The sequence below is a fragment of the Ochotona curzoniae genome, unplaced genomic scaffold (genome assembly GCF_017591425.1).
Source record: "Ochotona curzoniae isolate NIBS_2020 unplaced genomic scaffold, NIBS_Ocur_1.0 contig_883, whole genome shotgun sequence".
In the NCBI taxonomy this organism is placed as follows: domain Eukaryota; kingdom Metazoa; phylum Chordata; class Mammalia; order Lagomorpha; family Ochotonidae; genus Ochotona; species Ochotona curzoniae.
In genome coordinates this window covers 30,351,346-30,369,115 of record NW_024466599.1, presented here as the reverse complement: position 1 = coordinate 30,369,115, position 17,770 = coordinate 30,351,346, and the positions used below count along the sequence as shown (strand labels likewise).

The 17,770-nt window shown below is 52.6% G+C and overlaps 1 protein-coding gene across 1 annotated transcript; it reads left to right on the top strand.

The window, feature by feature from the left end:
• Positions 1-7,541: 7,541 nt before the first annotated feature.
• On the top strand, positions 7,542-17,770 carry HAAO (3-hydroxyanthranilate 3,4-dioxygenase). Its single transcript, XM_040993161.1, has 10 exons — positions 7,542-7,726; positions 9,981-10,059; positions 13,883-13,966; positions 14,249-14,355; positions 15,500-15,589; positions 15,844-15,887; positions 16,147-16,292; positions 17,042-17,110; positions 17,272-17,354; positions 17,446-17,770. The coding sequence occupies exons 1-10, from the start codon at positions 7,647-7,649 to the stop codon at positions 17,522-17,524; spliced, it is 861 nt and encodes a 286-aa protein (XP_040849095.1). The 5' UTR covers positions 7,542-7,646; the 3' UTR covers positions 17,525-17,770.

The window sequence follows — 17,770 nt, the reverse complement described above, 5'->3', positions numbered from 1 at the left end:
ATTGCTAACTAGATTTAAAACTACCAAACAGGTGACTGAAAAGTTCAAAATATGGGGGCCTGGCGCGGTGGCGCAAGTGGTTAAAGGTCCTCGCCTTGCACGCCCGGGATCCCATATGGGCGCCGGTTCTAATCCCGGCAGCCCCGCTTCCCTTCCAGCTCCCTGCCTGTGGCCTGGGAAAGCAGTCGAGGACGGCCCAAAGCTTTGGGAACCTGCACCCATGTGGGAGACCCAGAAGAGGCTCCTGGCTTCGGATCGGCATAGTATCGGCCCGTTGCGCTCACTTGGGGAGTGAATCATCGGATGGAAGATCTTCCTCTCTGTCTCTCCTCTCTGTATATCCGCCTTTCCAATGAAAAAATAATAAAAATAAATCTTAAAAAAAAAAAAAGTTCAAAATATGGGCAAGTTGCTCACCAGGCCTGTTTGACCTTGCCCCTGGAGCACTCCCAGGCTTCCATGAGTTCGAGCCGATGACAGACATAACTTGGGCCACTTGGTGACACTCAACACCCCACTCTCCTCTTTCTGACAGCCGAGTATCCAAGGTGATGGCATAAGGGACACACCATGAGGAAGACCTTTCTCAGCACCCGTCCAATCCAAGCCCCATGTGGCTGGGTGGAGCAGTACTGCTTACTTTGGTCTTTACAGGAATGAGAAGTAAACTTCCTCATTTCAATAGAGGGTGGGGTGTTCAGCTGTGGATTGTTATGTTTCGCCCTGTTACAACACCCAATGTTACCTTCAGAAATATAAAGTTTGCTGTTAAGATATTTGTTTATTTACTTATTTATTTGAAGAGTGACAGAGAGAGATCTTCCATTTATTCCCCAAATGGCCACAACAACCAGAGCTAGACCAGACCGAAGCCAGGAGCCAAGAATTCCATCTACATCTAGCACATGATTCGTAGAGGCCAGAGTACTTGGGCCATTGCTCATTGCTTTCCCAGATGCATTAGCAGGGAGCTGGGTCAGAGTGTCTGGCCCAGATGGCTGAGCCCATTCTGGCTCTTGTGCTTACCAGTGGGAACTACAACCCAGCCAGGGTATCTTCTTACCTCCCCAACCAGGCCTGTTCCCAGCCACAGATACTATGTGTGCCACTGGTTGCTCTGATTCAGCTTGGCATAACCCATCCCTTATCTTGGCCTTTGCCATCAGATGCTGCAGCCTGACCTGGCCTGCCCCCAGTCCCAACTCTTGCTGGCTGGTGCTGCAACCTGGCCCTACTCAATCTGCTCCATCCCTAGCTCATGCAAACTGATAGGTGTGACAGCATACTCAGCATTAGTACACTCCAGCTTGGCTCCTGCACATGCAAGTGAGCTAAGGTTGACCCAACCCTGCCCGGTCTCCCCTCCACCAAACCAACCCACACACTTGCCAATGGGTGGAGTTACCTTGGCTGGCCTGAACAACCAGTTCTGAATCACATGCTCTCAAATGGGCTCAACAGGGGAGTTTCCCAAGTTCCCCTACCAGGCCCACTTCTAGACCCAGACCTCATGCATGCCAGTGGGTATTAGGCCCTTTCCTGGCATTGAGATGCAGTAGGCTTAGTGACAGTTCCAAGTCAGAGTGACAGTTAAGCATTGGCAGCAAATATCTGGGTGAATGGAGTCTTTTAAGTTGAACTATATCGGACAATGGACCTTGGAGGGATTTCATTTTCCTTGGAGTGGCAAGATCAAGAGCATTTCAGAACTATCGAACTATTGAAACCACTTGAATAGAACCCCAACATCGGGGACTGTGGGATGACAGCGGGTGGCCGTCCCCATCCCTGGGTACACTGTTGGGAGGCTGAGTGTAGCTTCTCCCCATATCACCCTCCTTCCCCAATATATGGGAAGAAAAAAGAAAATGTGGAAACAATGGTTTCACCCACTTTATCCCTTAACCCTTACCACCCTAATCATTTATGTAAACATCATCAAAAATAAAATTTTTAAAAATGTGAATTAGCAGTGTGTGTTATTAGAAGTTTCCAAGTTTCAATACTTGCATTCACTTAAAGAATAACCATGAGGGGCCTGGCACAACAGCGTAGTGGTTAAAGTCCTCGCCTTGAATGTGTCGGGATCCCATATGAGCGCCGATTCTAATCCTGGTGGTCCTGCTTCCCTTTCAGCTCCCTGCTTGTGGCCTGGGAAAGCAGTTGAGGACTGCCCAAAGCCTTGGGACCCTGCACCTGCATGGGAGATCTGGAAGAAGCTCCTGGCTTCTGGGTTCAGATTGGCTCAGTTCCGGCTGTTGCGGCCGCATGGGGAGTGAACCATCAGACAGAAGATCTTCCTCGTCTCTCCTCTTCTCTGTATATCTCCCTTTCCAATTAAAAAAAAAAAACTTAAAAAAATAATAATAACCATGAGACACATAGGAATAGAGTATAGAGGGGCAATGGATCAAAGAAAACCCAATCAAAAACCACAATGGACATTGGCAGCTGCCTCCCAAGCAAGGTTTCCACCACCCCATCCCACCCCAGTCACCAGCCGGAGTTCTGCTTGAGTATCCATCCTTCCTTGACATGGCTATGGACTTCAGGGGCCAGCTGAATTCGCCTCCAGACTTAAGTCTAAACTAGATTAAGCCAATGAAATACTCCATTACTTTGCTCCAATAATTGGTATTGGCACAATAGCCCACCTGGGTCTCATGTAGGGGCAAGCTTGTCCCCTAGGGACAATTGGCGAGGTCTAAAGACATTTATGCTGTCCCAAATTAAAGAGCTCTCTGCCGTTTGTAGGCAGCCACGGTACAAGACATAGAATGGTCCCCCCGCACCCCGCCATACACACACACACACACAAAGAATTTACACCCCGCCCAGTATCAGAAGTGGAGAAATTCTAGTTCAGGGGGCATCTGTGAGTAGTAGACTTGGTCTTGCTCAGTGGGTGTCAGCCAGGAAACTCCCAGCCCCAGTGACTCCTGGGGACCAGCCCTTGACCGCTCCAGGATTCATCCCTGAGATGAAGTGGACGCTGCAGAGGGCCCACGATGACAGTACCGGGAAATGACGCATCTCCCTCTGGACATCTGGTTATGAGAGCCTTCAAACCTCCTGTTGACGATGCCGTTCTTGACCTGCAGTCTTGTTCCTTGCAACCCTGAGCATTTTCAAAGATTAGAATGGAGAGGAAAGCACATCTAAGAAGGGATGTGAGATAGACAAAATAATACCACCCCCTTCCCACCACGATTCTCCATGTTCTAATCGCCAGCACCCATGGATGTAATACTTTACATAATGAAGGAGGGCAGGTACTGTGACACAGCAAGTAAGGCCACCCACATAGGTGCCGGTTCAAGTCATGGCTGCTCCACTTCCAATCCAGCCCCCTGATAAGGTACCTGGGAGAGCAGCAAAAGAGATCCGAGTGCTTTGATCCCTGTTACCCACATGGGAGACTCAGAAGTCCCTGGCTCCTGCCTTTGGCCTGGCCTGGCCCAGCTGTTGCAGTTATTTGGGAAATGAGCTAAAGCTCTCGCTGTCTCTCCCTCTTTCTCAATAATTCTGCCTTTTAAACAGATAGAAAATAAAATTTCTAAAAACAATTAAGTAAATCAAAGGAGGGGTTTGCAAGTGTGATTAATTGAAGGCATTGGAGAAGGGAGATTATCTTGAATTATCTGGGCAATACATCACAGGGATTCTCATTAGGGAAAAGGGAAGCAGGAGAGTCAGAGATGTGAGGCAAGAAAAGCAAAGGATGAAATGATGTGCTTAAATGAGGGAGCAAGGGACCCTGGACCGAGACACACAGGGGGCTTCTGTAAGATAGAAGAGCTTAGGAAACAGTTTCTTTGGGCCCAGTGCAGTAGCCTAGAGGCTAAAGTCCTCGCCTTGCCATATGGACACCAGTTCAAGTCCTGGCAGCCCCACTTCCCATCCAGCTCCCTGCCTGAGCTGAGAAAGCAGTCCAGGACTGCCCAAAGCCTTAGTACCCTGCACCTGCATGGGAGACCTGGAGGAAGTTCCTGACTCCTGGGTTCGGACCGGCATAGCACCGCCCATGACGGGCACTTGGGGAGTGAATCATCGGATGGAAGATCTTCCTCTCTGTCTCTCCTCCTCTCTGTATATCTGACTCTCCAATAAAAATAAATCTTTAAAAAGGAAAAACAGTTTCTTTCCTAGAGCCGCTCTGATTTCAGCCTTGGAGGTTTACTTGGACTCAGACCTCTAGACTTTAAGATAATACATTTGTGTTTCAAACCACTGTGTTGGTGCTCATTTATCATAGCAGCAAGGGGAAACTAACACTGCCTGATATTTAGAAAAACTCAAAATAAAATCAGGAACAAGTAAAACATGTGAGGAACCGTTTGTTTGGACCAGGTAGCTACGCTGGACCCACAAGACTAAGTCAATACAGGGTTAAGTGCAGTAAACTAGCTGGTTTACTGCTAGCCTTTCAACAGGAAGGCTTTCAACCAGTTAGCTAATACAGCAATAACCAGTTGCCTGAATCCTCACCAAGTGGTAGCTTCATTCCCTTCAGTCTACAAATGTCAGATCCCGTTGTTACTGCAGTGTTTAGGCTCACTTCAGTTCTAGGAACTGCTCCCTGTACAAATTTGTTTAGGGCCTGGCGGTGTGGCCTAGCGGTTAAAGTCCTCGCCTTGAATGCGCCGGGATCTCATATGGGCGCCAATTCTAATCCCGGCAGCTCCACTTCCCATCCAGCTCCCTGCCTGTTACCTGGAAAAGCAGTTCGAAGACGGCCCAAAGCTTTGGGACCCTGCACCTGTGTGGGAGACCCGGAAGAAGTTCCTGGATCCTGGCTTCGGATCAGCACAGCACTGGCCAGTGCACTCACTTGGGGAGTGAATCATCGGATGGAAGATCTTCCTCTCTGTCTCTCCTCCTCTCTGTATATCTGACTTTCCAATAAATAAATAAATCTTTTTTAAAAATAAACAAATTGTTTTTGTTCTGTTTCCTTTCTTTTACTTTGTTTTCTTCCTTCTGAAATAAACTCCATCTGATCCAATTGACTTAAAGGTTCTTTTTACTTTTGATATATACTTTTACATTTAAATTTTATTTTAATATATACTTTTAATACTTTTAACAAATATATCAATAATTAAATACATTTTAAAAAAACAGAATAATACAGAGAAAGAATGTGCTGTCTGCTGGTTCGCTTCCCAAATGCCACAATACCTGGGATTGGGTCAGACGAAAGCCAGGAGCCCCCAACTCCACCCACGTCTTCCATGTGGGTAGCAGGGACCCAATTATGTTAGTCATCACCTGTTGCCTCCCAGGATGTGTAGGAGCAGGAAGTTAGATCAGAATCAGGGCAGGGACTCAGTTCCAGGGACTTGGATATGCTCTGCAGGTGTCCCAGGTGGTGTGTGTGTTAACCACTGCACCGCAATACCCACCCCAAACACATCTTCATATGTACTTTATGTTCCTTTCATGGATTGGATCCAACTGCTAACTAGCACAGGCTGCACACTGGATTTTCAAAAGCCCCAGCTACGTGCCATTGATGAGGATGTATCTCAAGCAGTGACACAGAAAGCTTAGGGGAACGCTCCAGTTCCTGCTGTTATCTGGTACAATGGAACAGATCATCCCTCAGATGTAGCAATGGAGAAGTGACAACTACTGTTTTTGCTCCTGACTCGGTGGATCCATCTGCTTGTGTCCTCTGGCAGCTGTAGTTCATGTTACACAACTGTGCTGGCTGGTGGCAGGGCTGACCCTCCACATGGCCACTCCCCCTGGGAGGCCCACGGTGGCAGCAGCATTCCAGGTGATGAGATCAGTAGCTCTGAGACCTTCCAAGGTCCTAGGTCAGCTCTGCTGGCTTCTGAATTCAAAGCAAGACATAGTGCCAGCCAGGATTCAATGGGCAAGAAAAGCAGTTGGCTTCTGCATGGGAGAGCAGCCATGCACAAGGCAAGGGCGGTGGGTTGGGAAGGAAAGGACTTACTCTGGCATCTTTTCAATCCATTTGTCACACCTGGAAAACACCAATGCACAAATCAGGTGGGCCATATTAGTTGAAGTCAAAGTGAAAAGAAACTAAGAGGAAATCATTCTAACGCTAAAAGGATAGGGTGGGGCTGTCTTCATCTAACAACACAGAGTCAAAATGCCTAAAGCAAAACCTGTGAAATATAGCAGAAACTGAACAAAGTCTATAGAAGGGATAGTTTAAGATGAGACATTCAGAAATAAACATATCAAGCACTTAACTCTAATAGTATTTTTACTTTTCGAAAAAAATGCATTTTATTTGAAAGGCAGAATAGCAGAAAGAGGAGACACAGGGAGAGATCATCCATACGCTGGTTTACTCTCCAAAGTGGCTGTAGTGGTCAGGGCTGGGCTAGGCTGAAGCCTGGAGCCAGTGATTCATCATGGCCACCCACGTGTATGGTAGCAGACCAGAGACTGGAACCATCCCCTGCTGCTTTCTCAGGTGCATTGGCAGGGATGAGAAGTGGAGCAGCAGGGACTCAAACCAGTGGCCATATGGAATGCTGGTGTCGCTGCCACTGTAGCTTCACTCAAGTACGCTACAAAACCAGCCTCTATTTGAGAACATTTTAGATAGAGAATGCATTCACAAAACTTGACCCTAGGCTAAGCTGCTAAGAAAAATCTTAATGCAGTCTTCCACCCAAAAAAAATGACGCATAGGTTAGCCCTACTCAATGTAATGCAGCAACATTAGGAATGATAAACAAGAGACCATCTGCTTGGGAGGACCCTCATCCTGTAGCAGAGTGCCTGGGTTTGAGTCTCGGCTCCCTAACCACTCCAAGTTTGTGCTAAAGCAAACCCCAGGAGGCAGGAGGTGATTGCTCAAGTATGTGGCTCCCTAATGCTTAAATGGGAAAGCCAGACTGAGCTATGGGCTCAAAGCTTCAGCCTAGCCCAGCCCAAGCTATTGTGGTCATTTGGGGAGTAAACTAATGAAGCAGGAGATGGAAGGTCTGAAACAAACAAACAAACAAAAAATTTAAAATAAAATTAAAGCAGTCTGCCTTCCCCTGCTCTTTCTGCATCGCCAGACTTGTTTCTCACTCTCCCACTCGGCCCAACTCCGCAGCCTCTGGTTTGTCCATTCGACCCCAGATCCCGCAGCCAGGACCCCAACGGCTGGTGTCTCCACCTGTCCCGCTCCAATTGCTTCCTTCACAGACCAGGGGACTGCATCCCATCCCTCTGGGAAACGGCCATGCCCCCTTCCTCAGGAGCAGACAGGCCACTAATATGAATCTACGCATCCCATTTTCCATGTGAGATAACTGAGGCTTAAACCCAGGGCCAGCACCACTCTTGTTCTTACCCACCATCTCCACTCCCTGCTGCTACCACACAGTCTCTGGCGGCTTTCCCTGGGTCCTTCCCCGAGTCCCCAACAAGCAACCAGAAAGGGTCGGGATGGTGTGGCTCAGGCTTGGTGTCCCTAGGAGGTGAGGTGGCTCTGTGTGGGAGGGCCTGGGACTCCGAGTCTGGGAGGGGCCAACCAGCCTTTGATCCCGGGTTGGTGTGGCTGGTGAGCGAGGCAGCGGACCAGCGTGGAGCGGAGCGCATCTCCTGGACCACGGGGCAGGAGGCTGCGGTGTCGGGGAAGACAACTCCCGCAGGGCGCGCGGGCGACAGGCATGGAGCGCCCAGTGCGAGTGAGGACCTGGGTGCAGAAGAATCAGGCCTTCTTCCAGCCTCCGGTTTGCAACAAGCTTATGTGAGTCCTCCGCGCCGCACATCCCGCGCGTCCTGTGCGCGCTGCCACCTCTGCCTGCACCAGGAGAGGTGTTTGATCTTACAGGTGGGGGAGGGGGCGCTGCTCTCGCAGGGCCGGGGGGGGGGGGGGGGGGGAGAGAAAGAGCTGCTGTTCCGGCTTCCGCCAGTCTGAGTGTTCCTCTTTTTTCTACCGTTGCAATGGGCACAGTGATTTGTCCTTCTTAGGACTCTGGGGCTGCGACAGCAGGTGCATTCGTGCCCCAACACCCTGAGAAGCGGGAAGGGGCTGCTGTGAAGTAGCTGTTCCACCCCTCTAAGTTTTCAGCGGCCCAGAATGACAACAGAACATAAGTGTGGGAAGGAGCAGGTAGAGGATACTCGATGGGGTTGTTCTGGTGCATTGCCACCTCTTTGCAGACACACACAGGCAAGCCCTAGCACCGTAGTCTGCCCTAAGCCAGCAGCACCCCATGGACCTGCTCCTGCCACTGCGTCTGTCCAGCGTGCCTATCAGGTCCTCCCCGGGCTCTGTTGACTGTATCTCCTCCCTCATCTCCGTGGCTGGGTCTCCAGTGCTCCCCAGATCCAAGCTCCCATCTGCTCCGGAAGATGAGGGCACCTTAGGCCACACAGCTATACATCCCCTGAAGAGCCCATGCTCAGCATTCTGCAGCACAACCTTTAACCCTCACCATCCCCTATAAGGGGGACTTCAGAAAGTACCTTCCCCAGACTTAGGCCAGTGGAACAGTTTAACTCCAAAGTCCTCGTACGCTGTTGGTCACTGTGAAAGAGGGCCATGGTCGATGATCAGCATTTCCCCAGAATGAGATTTTAGTGAGTCTGAGTGAAACAAACGAGCTTCTGAAGCTTCTGACACCTGTCAGGCCAAGGGCAAAGTCCCCGACTGGCGTCCCTCCTGATCCAGCCTTCTCCATCATAGCTCCCCAAGACTAGCCCCACACCACCAGGGTTGGCCTCTGCACCCTAGGTACCTGGTGGTGTTTCTCTGCTCCTGCAAGCCCTGGGTCCCATTTCAGCCTGTCTGAGGGACCCTCTCCTCCCATCTCCTGATCTCATCTGTGTTTTCAAACACAGGGCAGGATGTGGCTTGCTCACTGAAGAAGAAAAAGAGACCGTATCTCCCCTGGTCCCCATGCCCCCTCCCAACAAAAGGATACCGGGTTGCAGGGAGAGGAAGGCACAGTCCAGGCCCTCCCTTTACCATGTCCCATCATCAACAGCACAGGCAGCCCCCACAGCCATGACCGGATCCCACAGATGTGCCCAGCCCCAGTGTCTTCCCTGCTCCTTGGAAAGCCCTTGCCCTCCTAGTAGTGGTGGGGTCACCTGATAAGCACCCCTGGGCACATCCCACTGCCTACTGGAGGAGGCAGGAGTCCACTGGAGGAGACCCTGTGCAGAGTGAGACAGCGAGGAGAGAGAAGGGCACTGGGGGATGTTCTTGGGAAAGGTGACAGGATCCAGCAGTAGGTAGGCTAGCTCTGTGCACCGCGGATAGGGCGCTGGCTTGAGGCCAAGGAGGCTGGAGCCCAGCTCAGGGTTTGTCATTACTTGGTGACATCAGCCTCTCTAGACTCAGTCACCTGTCAGAGAGCTGAGTTAGGTTTATTTATTTTATCTAATACTCAAACAGCATTTGCTGGCTACCAGCCAGGCCCTGTTGTGCAAACTTCCAAATGTTAACTCATGTTTTCCATTCAACTCTACAAAATAACAGCAGGCCTTCCATTTCCCAGGTGAGAAGACTGAGGTCCAGCCAGATGAAGGAGTATGCCCAAGGTTAAGGGTAGAGCCAGATCAAATGCTGGGCCAGGGCTGGCTCAGAAGCCTGGGGTGTTAGCTGTGTGCCACACTGACTCGCCGCCATCTGGGGCCTCTGCTGGGTGGCCTAGCCCCTGAGTATTCTGCATAGTACAGGGGCTGAGTCAGCCAGCTGCCCGACAGATCTCAGGGACCATCCTGTAACAAGATTCTGAGCACAGTCCCAGGGCCCCTAGGTGCTGGTAGAGTGACAGCTCCTCCAGCAAGCCACTCCCCGTGTTGGGTCACAGGACATAGGGGACCCATGCGTGGATGTTCAGAAGCACAGTGTGTGCTCAGGGGGTCCAGGAGTGGGGTCAGGGACAGTGACACTGAAGCAGGCGCCCTCTTAGCCCACCTCATGCCCAGCATGTCCTTCTTCCCTCACCCTCAGGAGCTGGATCAGGACTCTCCCTATTGGCTCATTGCAGGCACCAGGAACAGCTCAAGATCATGTTTGTGGGGGGTCCCAACACCAGGAAGGACTACCACATCGAGGAGGGCGAGGAGGTAGGACCACCACTCCATGGCCTAACCCATGGGTTAGGCTGGCTGCCCCTGGTTGCAGGGGACACTCCCTGTGAACAGGCCAGAGCGGGCAGTCTGGAGACAGGGAGACCTAGTCAATGGGGTGGGATGGCGGCTGGGGTAGCACAGGGCTCTGGTCCAGGGCCTGAGCAAGGGAGCTCTGCTGGGGAAGCCCTGGGAAAAGGCCCGGCCCCACGCAGTAAAATTGGCTCCTGCTGCCTCTGCTCTAAACGAGATGTCCTGATTTCGTCCTGCCCCAGTGCCAGGGGTACCTAAGTGCTCTTCTGATCCAGGACTACAATGTGGGGGTGGGTGGGCAGAGGGGAGGGGAATGAGGAGAGGAGGCTGAGAGAAGCAAGATGCCAAAGGAGAGGGTGGGGAGGAGGAGGAGCGGAGGGAGGGCCTGGAGCTGGGTGAGGGCCAGGAGCTGTGTGATTTGGCAGGGGGAGGGGAGGATTTGCACCAAGCACTCTTTTGTACCTTGACTTTTGAACCGTGTCTCCTCCACCTACCTAAAAGTAAGTAAAAACAAAATTAAAGCAGAAGTGTGGGAGTGACACAGTTGTGAGAGTCCCGAGAGGGGAAGGACCAGTAGCAGGACCCCGTCTGTCTATCTGTTGGTCCCGTGTGTCTGGCATCCCTGGTTCTGACGCTGGAGGTCCAGAGTGCAGTGCAGTCAGCCCATAGCCCATAGCCCGCCCCCCTCGGCTCTGCTGTCACCAGCCCTGACCTGCAGCCAGTAACATGGCTCTTGCAACAGCTGCTCTGTGAGCACCAAGTGTGTGCATGGGTTCCCTCGGGCAGTATGGGAAGTGCCTCGGCAGAGCTGGCCATTTCCTCCTATTGCTCCAGACCCCAGTGTCCTCTGGAAAAGCCACCAGAGGCGTGGGCAGAGAGGACAGGCTGTGGCAGCACGCTGGGGGACCAGCCTCCCCAGTCACTTCCCCTGGCCCCAGGGCCCACCCCTCCTGTCTACCTCTCACCTCCTACACTACTTGCTCTTACCACCTTTGCCCTCTGCCCATCTCGTGATCCCTACATACCACACAGGGGCCAGATGTCCACTGAGGGACCAGGCAGCCCATGCCCTGGCTCAGCTGGTGGCAATCATGCCTCTTACCTACGGAGACAGACTTTTCCCATTACAACAGCCCCTCAGCGGCTGGGCTTCCCTTCCCAATCTCTATACACACTGCCCTGAACCACCCTTTTTTCTGGGGGCAAACAGGTTGGGAGATAGATGAGCCACTCAATGTTCATATGATATTTTAGGTGAACCACTGACTGTTTCATCTTTTTATTTTTTTGAGATTTATGGATGAATGTATGTAAAAGGCAGAGCGACAAAGAGGGGATGGAAGAGGAAGAAAAATTTTCCATCACTGGTTCCCTTCCCAGATGGTTACAACAGCTAGGTCTGGACCAGGCCAAACCAGAGCCCCATTCTGGTCTCTCATGTAAGTGGCAGGGACTGAAGGACTCATGCCATCATCCTCTGCCTGTCCAGACCCATTAGCCTGTGCATTAGATGGGCAGCTCAGCATCCTGGTCTTGAACTAGTCTTCTTTTATGGGATGCCAGCCTCTCAAGTGGCAACTTAGCTCACTGTATCCCAAGGTGGGCCACAATCATGTGTCTTAGACAGGCCATGTCACAGCCCCCATCTGAACCTTTCCTAGCAGTTCCTGGGCCAGCATCCCCCACCTGGTGGAAGGAGTCGCTGTGTGGAGTAGGTACTTCCCATGCTTTGCTTGCCTGTGTGTCCTGCTGCCTGCAAGGCCCAGCAGCCAGATTCAATTCAATAACTGCCAGAGCGGTACAGTTAATCTTCCTTGCTCGCCCGGGGCCCCAAATGTCACCACTGCCAAACAAGAATAATTCCTTTTGGATTGCCCACGGCTGTTGGGGATTTTCTGCTCTTCTCCCATCTGTGTCCGCTCCCAGCCAGGCCTGGCCTTCACTGCAAGGAAAGTCTCTGGGCAGGAAACAGGAGAATTCAGTTTCCATCTTATATTTTTGTTTCAGGGTCATGAGCACTTGGTAGCCTGCCCAGAACCGCTTGAATCTCGGCCACTCCAGACTCCCTCGACTTCCCTTGGTCATGGCTCCTTACCAGAACTCTTCCCACCACACCCCAAAAAGACCCAGGCCACACATGTGTACACATACACACACACACACACACAGAGCTGTGGGGAGGGGCTAGGAACATGCTGACTTGCTTTCTATAGGGAAACCTGCTGGGTTTTATTTTCTTATTTGTATTAAACAATGTGGCTGAGGTTTTAATACTGGAAGGAAATATTGTCCATTATAGAAAACATGAGAAATATAGAAAAACATGTTTGTACCTCTCACATTCCCACCCATCGGGTGCACCCTTATGAACACATGATCCGTGTCAGTCTGTACAGTTAGGACCCGGTGGGTAGGGTCATGACTATCACTTTAATGTTTCATGTCACAATTTTTCATTATCATCAGCAGTCATTCAAAGTAGCTTCTCATGGCTCCATTGCATTTCATATTTTTACTCTATTATTAAATATGTACATTTCCCTTGGCATTAAGTGCCACCATCACTCAAGCATTAGCTAGAGGCTCACTGAGCACTTGCTAAGTGCTAGCGGTTTCACAAGGACCTTGCTGTAGGTGAGTAAACAGGCATGGAAAAGTGGCCTTGTGGCAGCACCAGTTAAGCCACCAACTGCAATGCCAGCATCCTATTGGAGCATCAGCTGGTGCCCTGGCTGTTCCACGTCCCATCTAGTTCCCTTATCTGAGAAAGCACCAGGGGATGGGCCAAATGGCTGGCCCATTGTCACCCATGTGGGAGACCCAGGTGAAGGTGCTAGCTCCTGGTTTCCACCCTTGCAGCGATCTGGGGAGTCCACCTTTTGAGTATATAATCTTTTAAAAAGGACAAGAAGGTCTAAGTGAATTGATCAAGGGCCCACAGCGGCCTATCAGGGCTTGGGGAGAATAGCCTTATCTGTGATGTCCTGACAAGAATCTCTAATTCCTGAGTCCTTACAGAATAATAACCACAGATACTGTTGGGAACACTCTTTCAGCCCTGTGGGTGGGTCATAACACCTCTGCCATGTGCGATCGGCAGGGAGTGCCCATGTCTGCCAGGACATACAGGAAACCAACAGCCACACCCGTCTTGCCATGCACAAAGGCACCTGGGAATCAGTGAGGTAGCAGATCATGCGTTCACACAGGTTGCATTGCGTGCTCTGGGATGGTGGCTGCGAGGTCACGGGCGTGTGTGGTTTCATGTGGTTAAGAGTCCCGGGGAGCTGTCTGGCATGGTGTAGTTGGTCATAATTTTGGCTGCAGCTGGTTCTGATCCTAAAAAGACAGCTCAGCAGATGTTTTAACAAAGACAGTCTTAGGGGCTAGCATGTTACTATGCTACAGACAGACACATGACCCGCAGACAGTGTGTGTTAGGCAATGAAGGAAGCAAGCGGAGGGACACGCCTAATTGCCTGATCAGACCTTGGCTGGCACAGGAAAAAGGCTTGTCCTTGGATCAAGCACAGCCCCCAGCCCACCCTGGACTAGACTCCCAGTCTAGGCTTCACCACGAGCCTCCATTGTCTTTTCTGCAGAATGGGCTTCATATTACCTTTGGAGGTTGTATCAGGATTTCTGATCACATACATGGAAGTACCTGGCATAGAGGATGGGCGAGTCTCTCACCTCAATCTTCCACCAGGGGCCTCTACTTGTACTCACATGAGTGTTTGAGACAGGGTCTCTGTGTGAGGGGCTAAGGCTTTTTGCTGTCCCACAGGTGTTTTACCAGATGCAAGGAGACATGGTTCTCCGAGTCCTGGAGCGAGGGCAGCACCGGGATGTGGTCATTCGGCAGGGAGAGGTGAGGCCGGCAGCCCAGACATGCGGAGAATTAAGAGCAGCCAGAAGGAATGGGTCCACCTTGGGTACCCGTCCTGGTTTCCGTAGATCTGGTCTCTGTTCTTCCCTTTCCTGCCCAACCTCAGGAGCCCCCCTCCTTCAGGGTGGCCCGTCTTCAGCACAACCTGATGTTACCTTGGGTTCCCTGGTGAGAGGCAGGGCAGAGTATCAGGCCTGGGGGACGGGCAGTGCTGCTGTGGGTCAGCCTAGAGGAGCCTGTGGGTATCAAGTTATCCTCTTGCAGATATTTCTCCTGCCTGCTCGCGTGCCCCACTCCCCACAGAGGTTTGCCAACACTGTGGGGCTGGTAGTTGAACGGAGGCGGCTGGAGACGGAGCTTGATGGGCTCAGGTGAGTGCGACCTGCCTGGGGGTCTGGGGCAGGGAGCAGGCAGGCAGCAGAGCGGCACAGCCCACACCTGCAGTAGCTGGAGGTGGCACGTCCTGGAAAGTTCTTGCTGGTCACCAGGAGGGTGGGGACAGTGAAAGTCCTGTGTTTGTCCACTGGTGGGAGAGTGGGATTCCATGTCAGGCTTGGGGGTGGAGGGCAAGGATATCCTCTGGGACCCCCTGGGAGCTTGTCAACCCTCTAAGCTGGACTTAGAAACTGTGCTTTCTGTCTGGGGTTTGTGGGCCAAGGTGGGGCACAGAAGTAGGTGCAGAATGCTACAGTCAGTACCCCCTGCTCAACCCCAGCCTCTCCCTACTATTGTTAGCAGTCCAGTTCATGCCAGCAGCAAGCACTGACCCCAAGACAGCACCTGCTGAGTGCTCTGCATTAGTCCCTTTAGGGCTGGCAGTCATTCCAGAGGGTAGGGGCTCCCACCAGCCAGACTCTGACCAGGGCAGAAACCAGGCCCGGGGTGTCCTGTTGTCCAGAGCTGCCCCTCTCAAGCAGGATGAAGCTGCAGCAGGACAGTGGAGAGAGGTCGAACATTCCCACCCCCACACCCATCCAGATCAACAGAGGAGCCGCTGAGCCAGGCAGGGGGCATGGGTGGGTTTCAGAGTGTGTGATGATTATGTGCCTTTCCCCAGGGCAAGGGCCCAAAGCTTTGCAGTCATGACCCTGAATCAAAGAACTGCTCACCTCTCTTCTTCCCCATTGAGGGTCCAGCCTCCACATGTTGACTTCTGACCCAAGTGCCACAGGCAGGCCCAGCACTTGGCCACTGCTAGTCCTGGGTTCAGGCTTCGCCTCAGCTCCCTCATTGGGAAAAACAGACACTGAGATTACTGTGTGCTCAGCTTCAGTCTTAACTCTGCCCATTATTACCAGGGCAGATAGTTCCTGCCAGCTACCCCGCTTCTCTGAGCCTTGGGGATTCACCTGCTCTGTCAGTGGTACAGAGGGCATAGCTGTGCTTCTGGAAGAGCCTGGTAGAGGTGATCAGGGCTGACCCCTCACGTGCAGGGCCCAGCCCAAGTGCCCACAGGTGGAGCAGTGCCTGAGGCACCCAGATAGGGAACAAGTTTGCCATCCTTTGTTCTGGCAGGTATTACGTGGACAATACCACTGACATCCTGTATGAGAAGTGGTTCTACTGCGAAGATCTTGGCACACAGCTGGCTCCCATCATCCAGGAGTGAGCTTCCCCCTCCCCCCGGCCATGTCTGGAGGCTTTACCTTCTGGCTTGCAGCTGCTATGTCTGCGAATTAGGGAGAACATCTTCTGGGGAGGAAGAGGAGCACCCACTGGGGAGGGGAGAGGGGTGTTCCTGGGGTGGATATACAGCGAACTGTGTGTGACTGTGGGCCCCATGAATGTGTGCTTGATCGCATGTGTCATCAAGCTTTCACAGGGATGCCCATCATGCTGTCTACCGCTTGTCCCTATAGGTTCTTCCACTCGGAGCAACACAGAACAGGAAAGCCCATCCCTGGTGAGGCCACTAGGACCTGCACTGTCCCTCCCTGCTTCCCCAGACCATGATGGGTCCCAGCCCCAGGTCCTGTCCTGAGCACTTTGTACAGTTTTTAGTTATGGAGTAGATGGCATCAAATAGCTCCTTGGTCATCGAGCTGGGCCCAGAGCCTGTTCTGGCGGTTGGGAGCAGCGGCCTCTGGGAGCTGGGCCTGCTCAGGCTGGGTGGACTGGGTGGGCTGGGCCCAGAAGACACTGACCATCCTTGTCATGTGTAGAGCAGCTGCTCAAGGAGCCGCCCTTCCCTCTGAGCACACGGCCTGTCATGGAGCCCATGTCGCTGGAGGCCTGGCTGGACAGCCACCACAGCAAGCTGCAAGCAGGCACTCCCCTCAGCCTGTTTGGGGACTCCTATGAGACCCAGGTAATGGAGTTCTGGCCACACACAACGTCTATCCAACGGCCCTCAGGAAATATGCCAGTGAGCTTTGCTTGCATGCTGTGTGCACATTCACACAGAAACTCAGATACATGCTCATGCTCATACACTTACATACATGCTCACCCTCATACATGCATGCTACACTCACACACAGGTGCACACACACATCCCAACCTGGAGGCTGGGGCACTACGCACAGCCCAACTTGCTTCCTCCATGACTCAGGCAGTGGTGACTGCTGTAGTTTGTGGAGGCCATGTGGTCCCAAGCCATCCTTTGTTGCTTTCAGAGTAGGGCTGTTGCCCCATTCAATGACAGCTCCTTGGAGGTCTGAGATTTACCTTGTTAAGAATCCCTGGGTCTTTGATCAGTCTCAGCCTTGGAAGCCAGAATGGAGAGATATGATGAGTGTATGTCCCTAGTGTGCCCTGGTGGGCGTGCCTTCACGGGAGCATGTGTCAGAAGGAGCCCAGGCGCATGTATATGTGAAAGGCGGGCCCGAGTGATTCTGAGTAGCAGACAGGCAGCACCTGCTTGCCCTGGCAGGTGGCAAGGAAGCCGCAGCCTGCAGCTTTCCTCTCTGAGTCCTGTTCTCTGCTCAGCATGCAGTGACAGACTGTGCTACAGACCTTCCCCTGCCTCACTCAGGGCTGCTGTCTGAGAGTCAGGTTCAAGACCCTGGGTCCATGAGGGGCAGGGAACACCAAAAAGACCCATGTCATCTCCCCCAGGTTATCGCCCATGGACAGGGCAGCAGCCAAGGTCCAAGACTGGATGTGGATGTGTGGCTATGGCAGCTGGCAAGTGGGGCCCTGGACAGGGAGGGTGACACAACATCCTGTGTGTGGGGGTCAGGCTACCCAAGACCTTGGGCTCCCAGGGGCTCTGACCAAGGCCGACTGGGGGTTGTTCAGGCTGTGCCTAGGACCTCCAGCCTCCTGATGTCCTGTTCCACTCCCAGGAGGGCTCCTCGGTGGTGATCATGGGAGGCCAACGCCTGAGTCTGAGCCCCGATGACAGCCTGCTGGTGCCGGCTGGGTCCACGTGAGTCCTCAAGAACACCTCTACCTGCCCTGTGGGAACACCCTCCCTACCTTGCTCTGGGATCCTTGTGGGCCTTTCTGCATCTCTACAGGTACAGCTGGGAACGAGCCCAGGGCTCCGTGGCACTGTCTGTGACCCAGGACCCTGCCCGCAAAAAGGCCTTGGGGTGACCCACTCGCTGTGGGCACTGAGTAAGCACCGTCCCACATGCCAAGGACTTCTCTTCTGCTACCAAGTATCACACCCCTCCCCTGCCCTGACACCAAGTCCCCAACCTTGTCCTCCTCCCTACTACGTGCTTAGCCCAGGATGCAGTACATCCTCTTCTCTAACAGCCCCACCCACTGCTCCTGTGACCAGCTGTGTCCACAACCCCAACCCAACAGGCTCAGCACAGCACTCAATAAAGCCTTCCT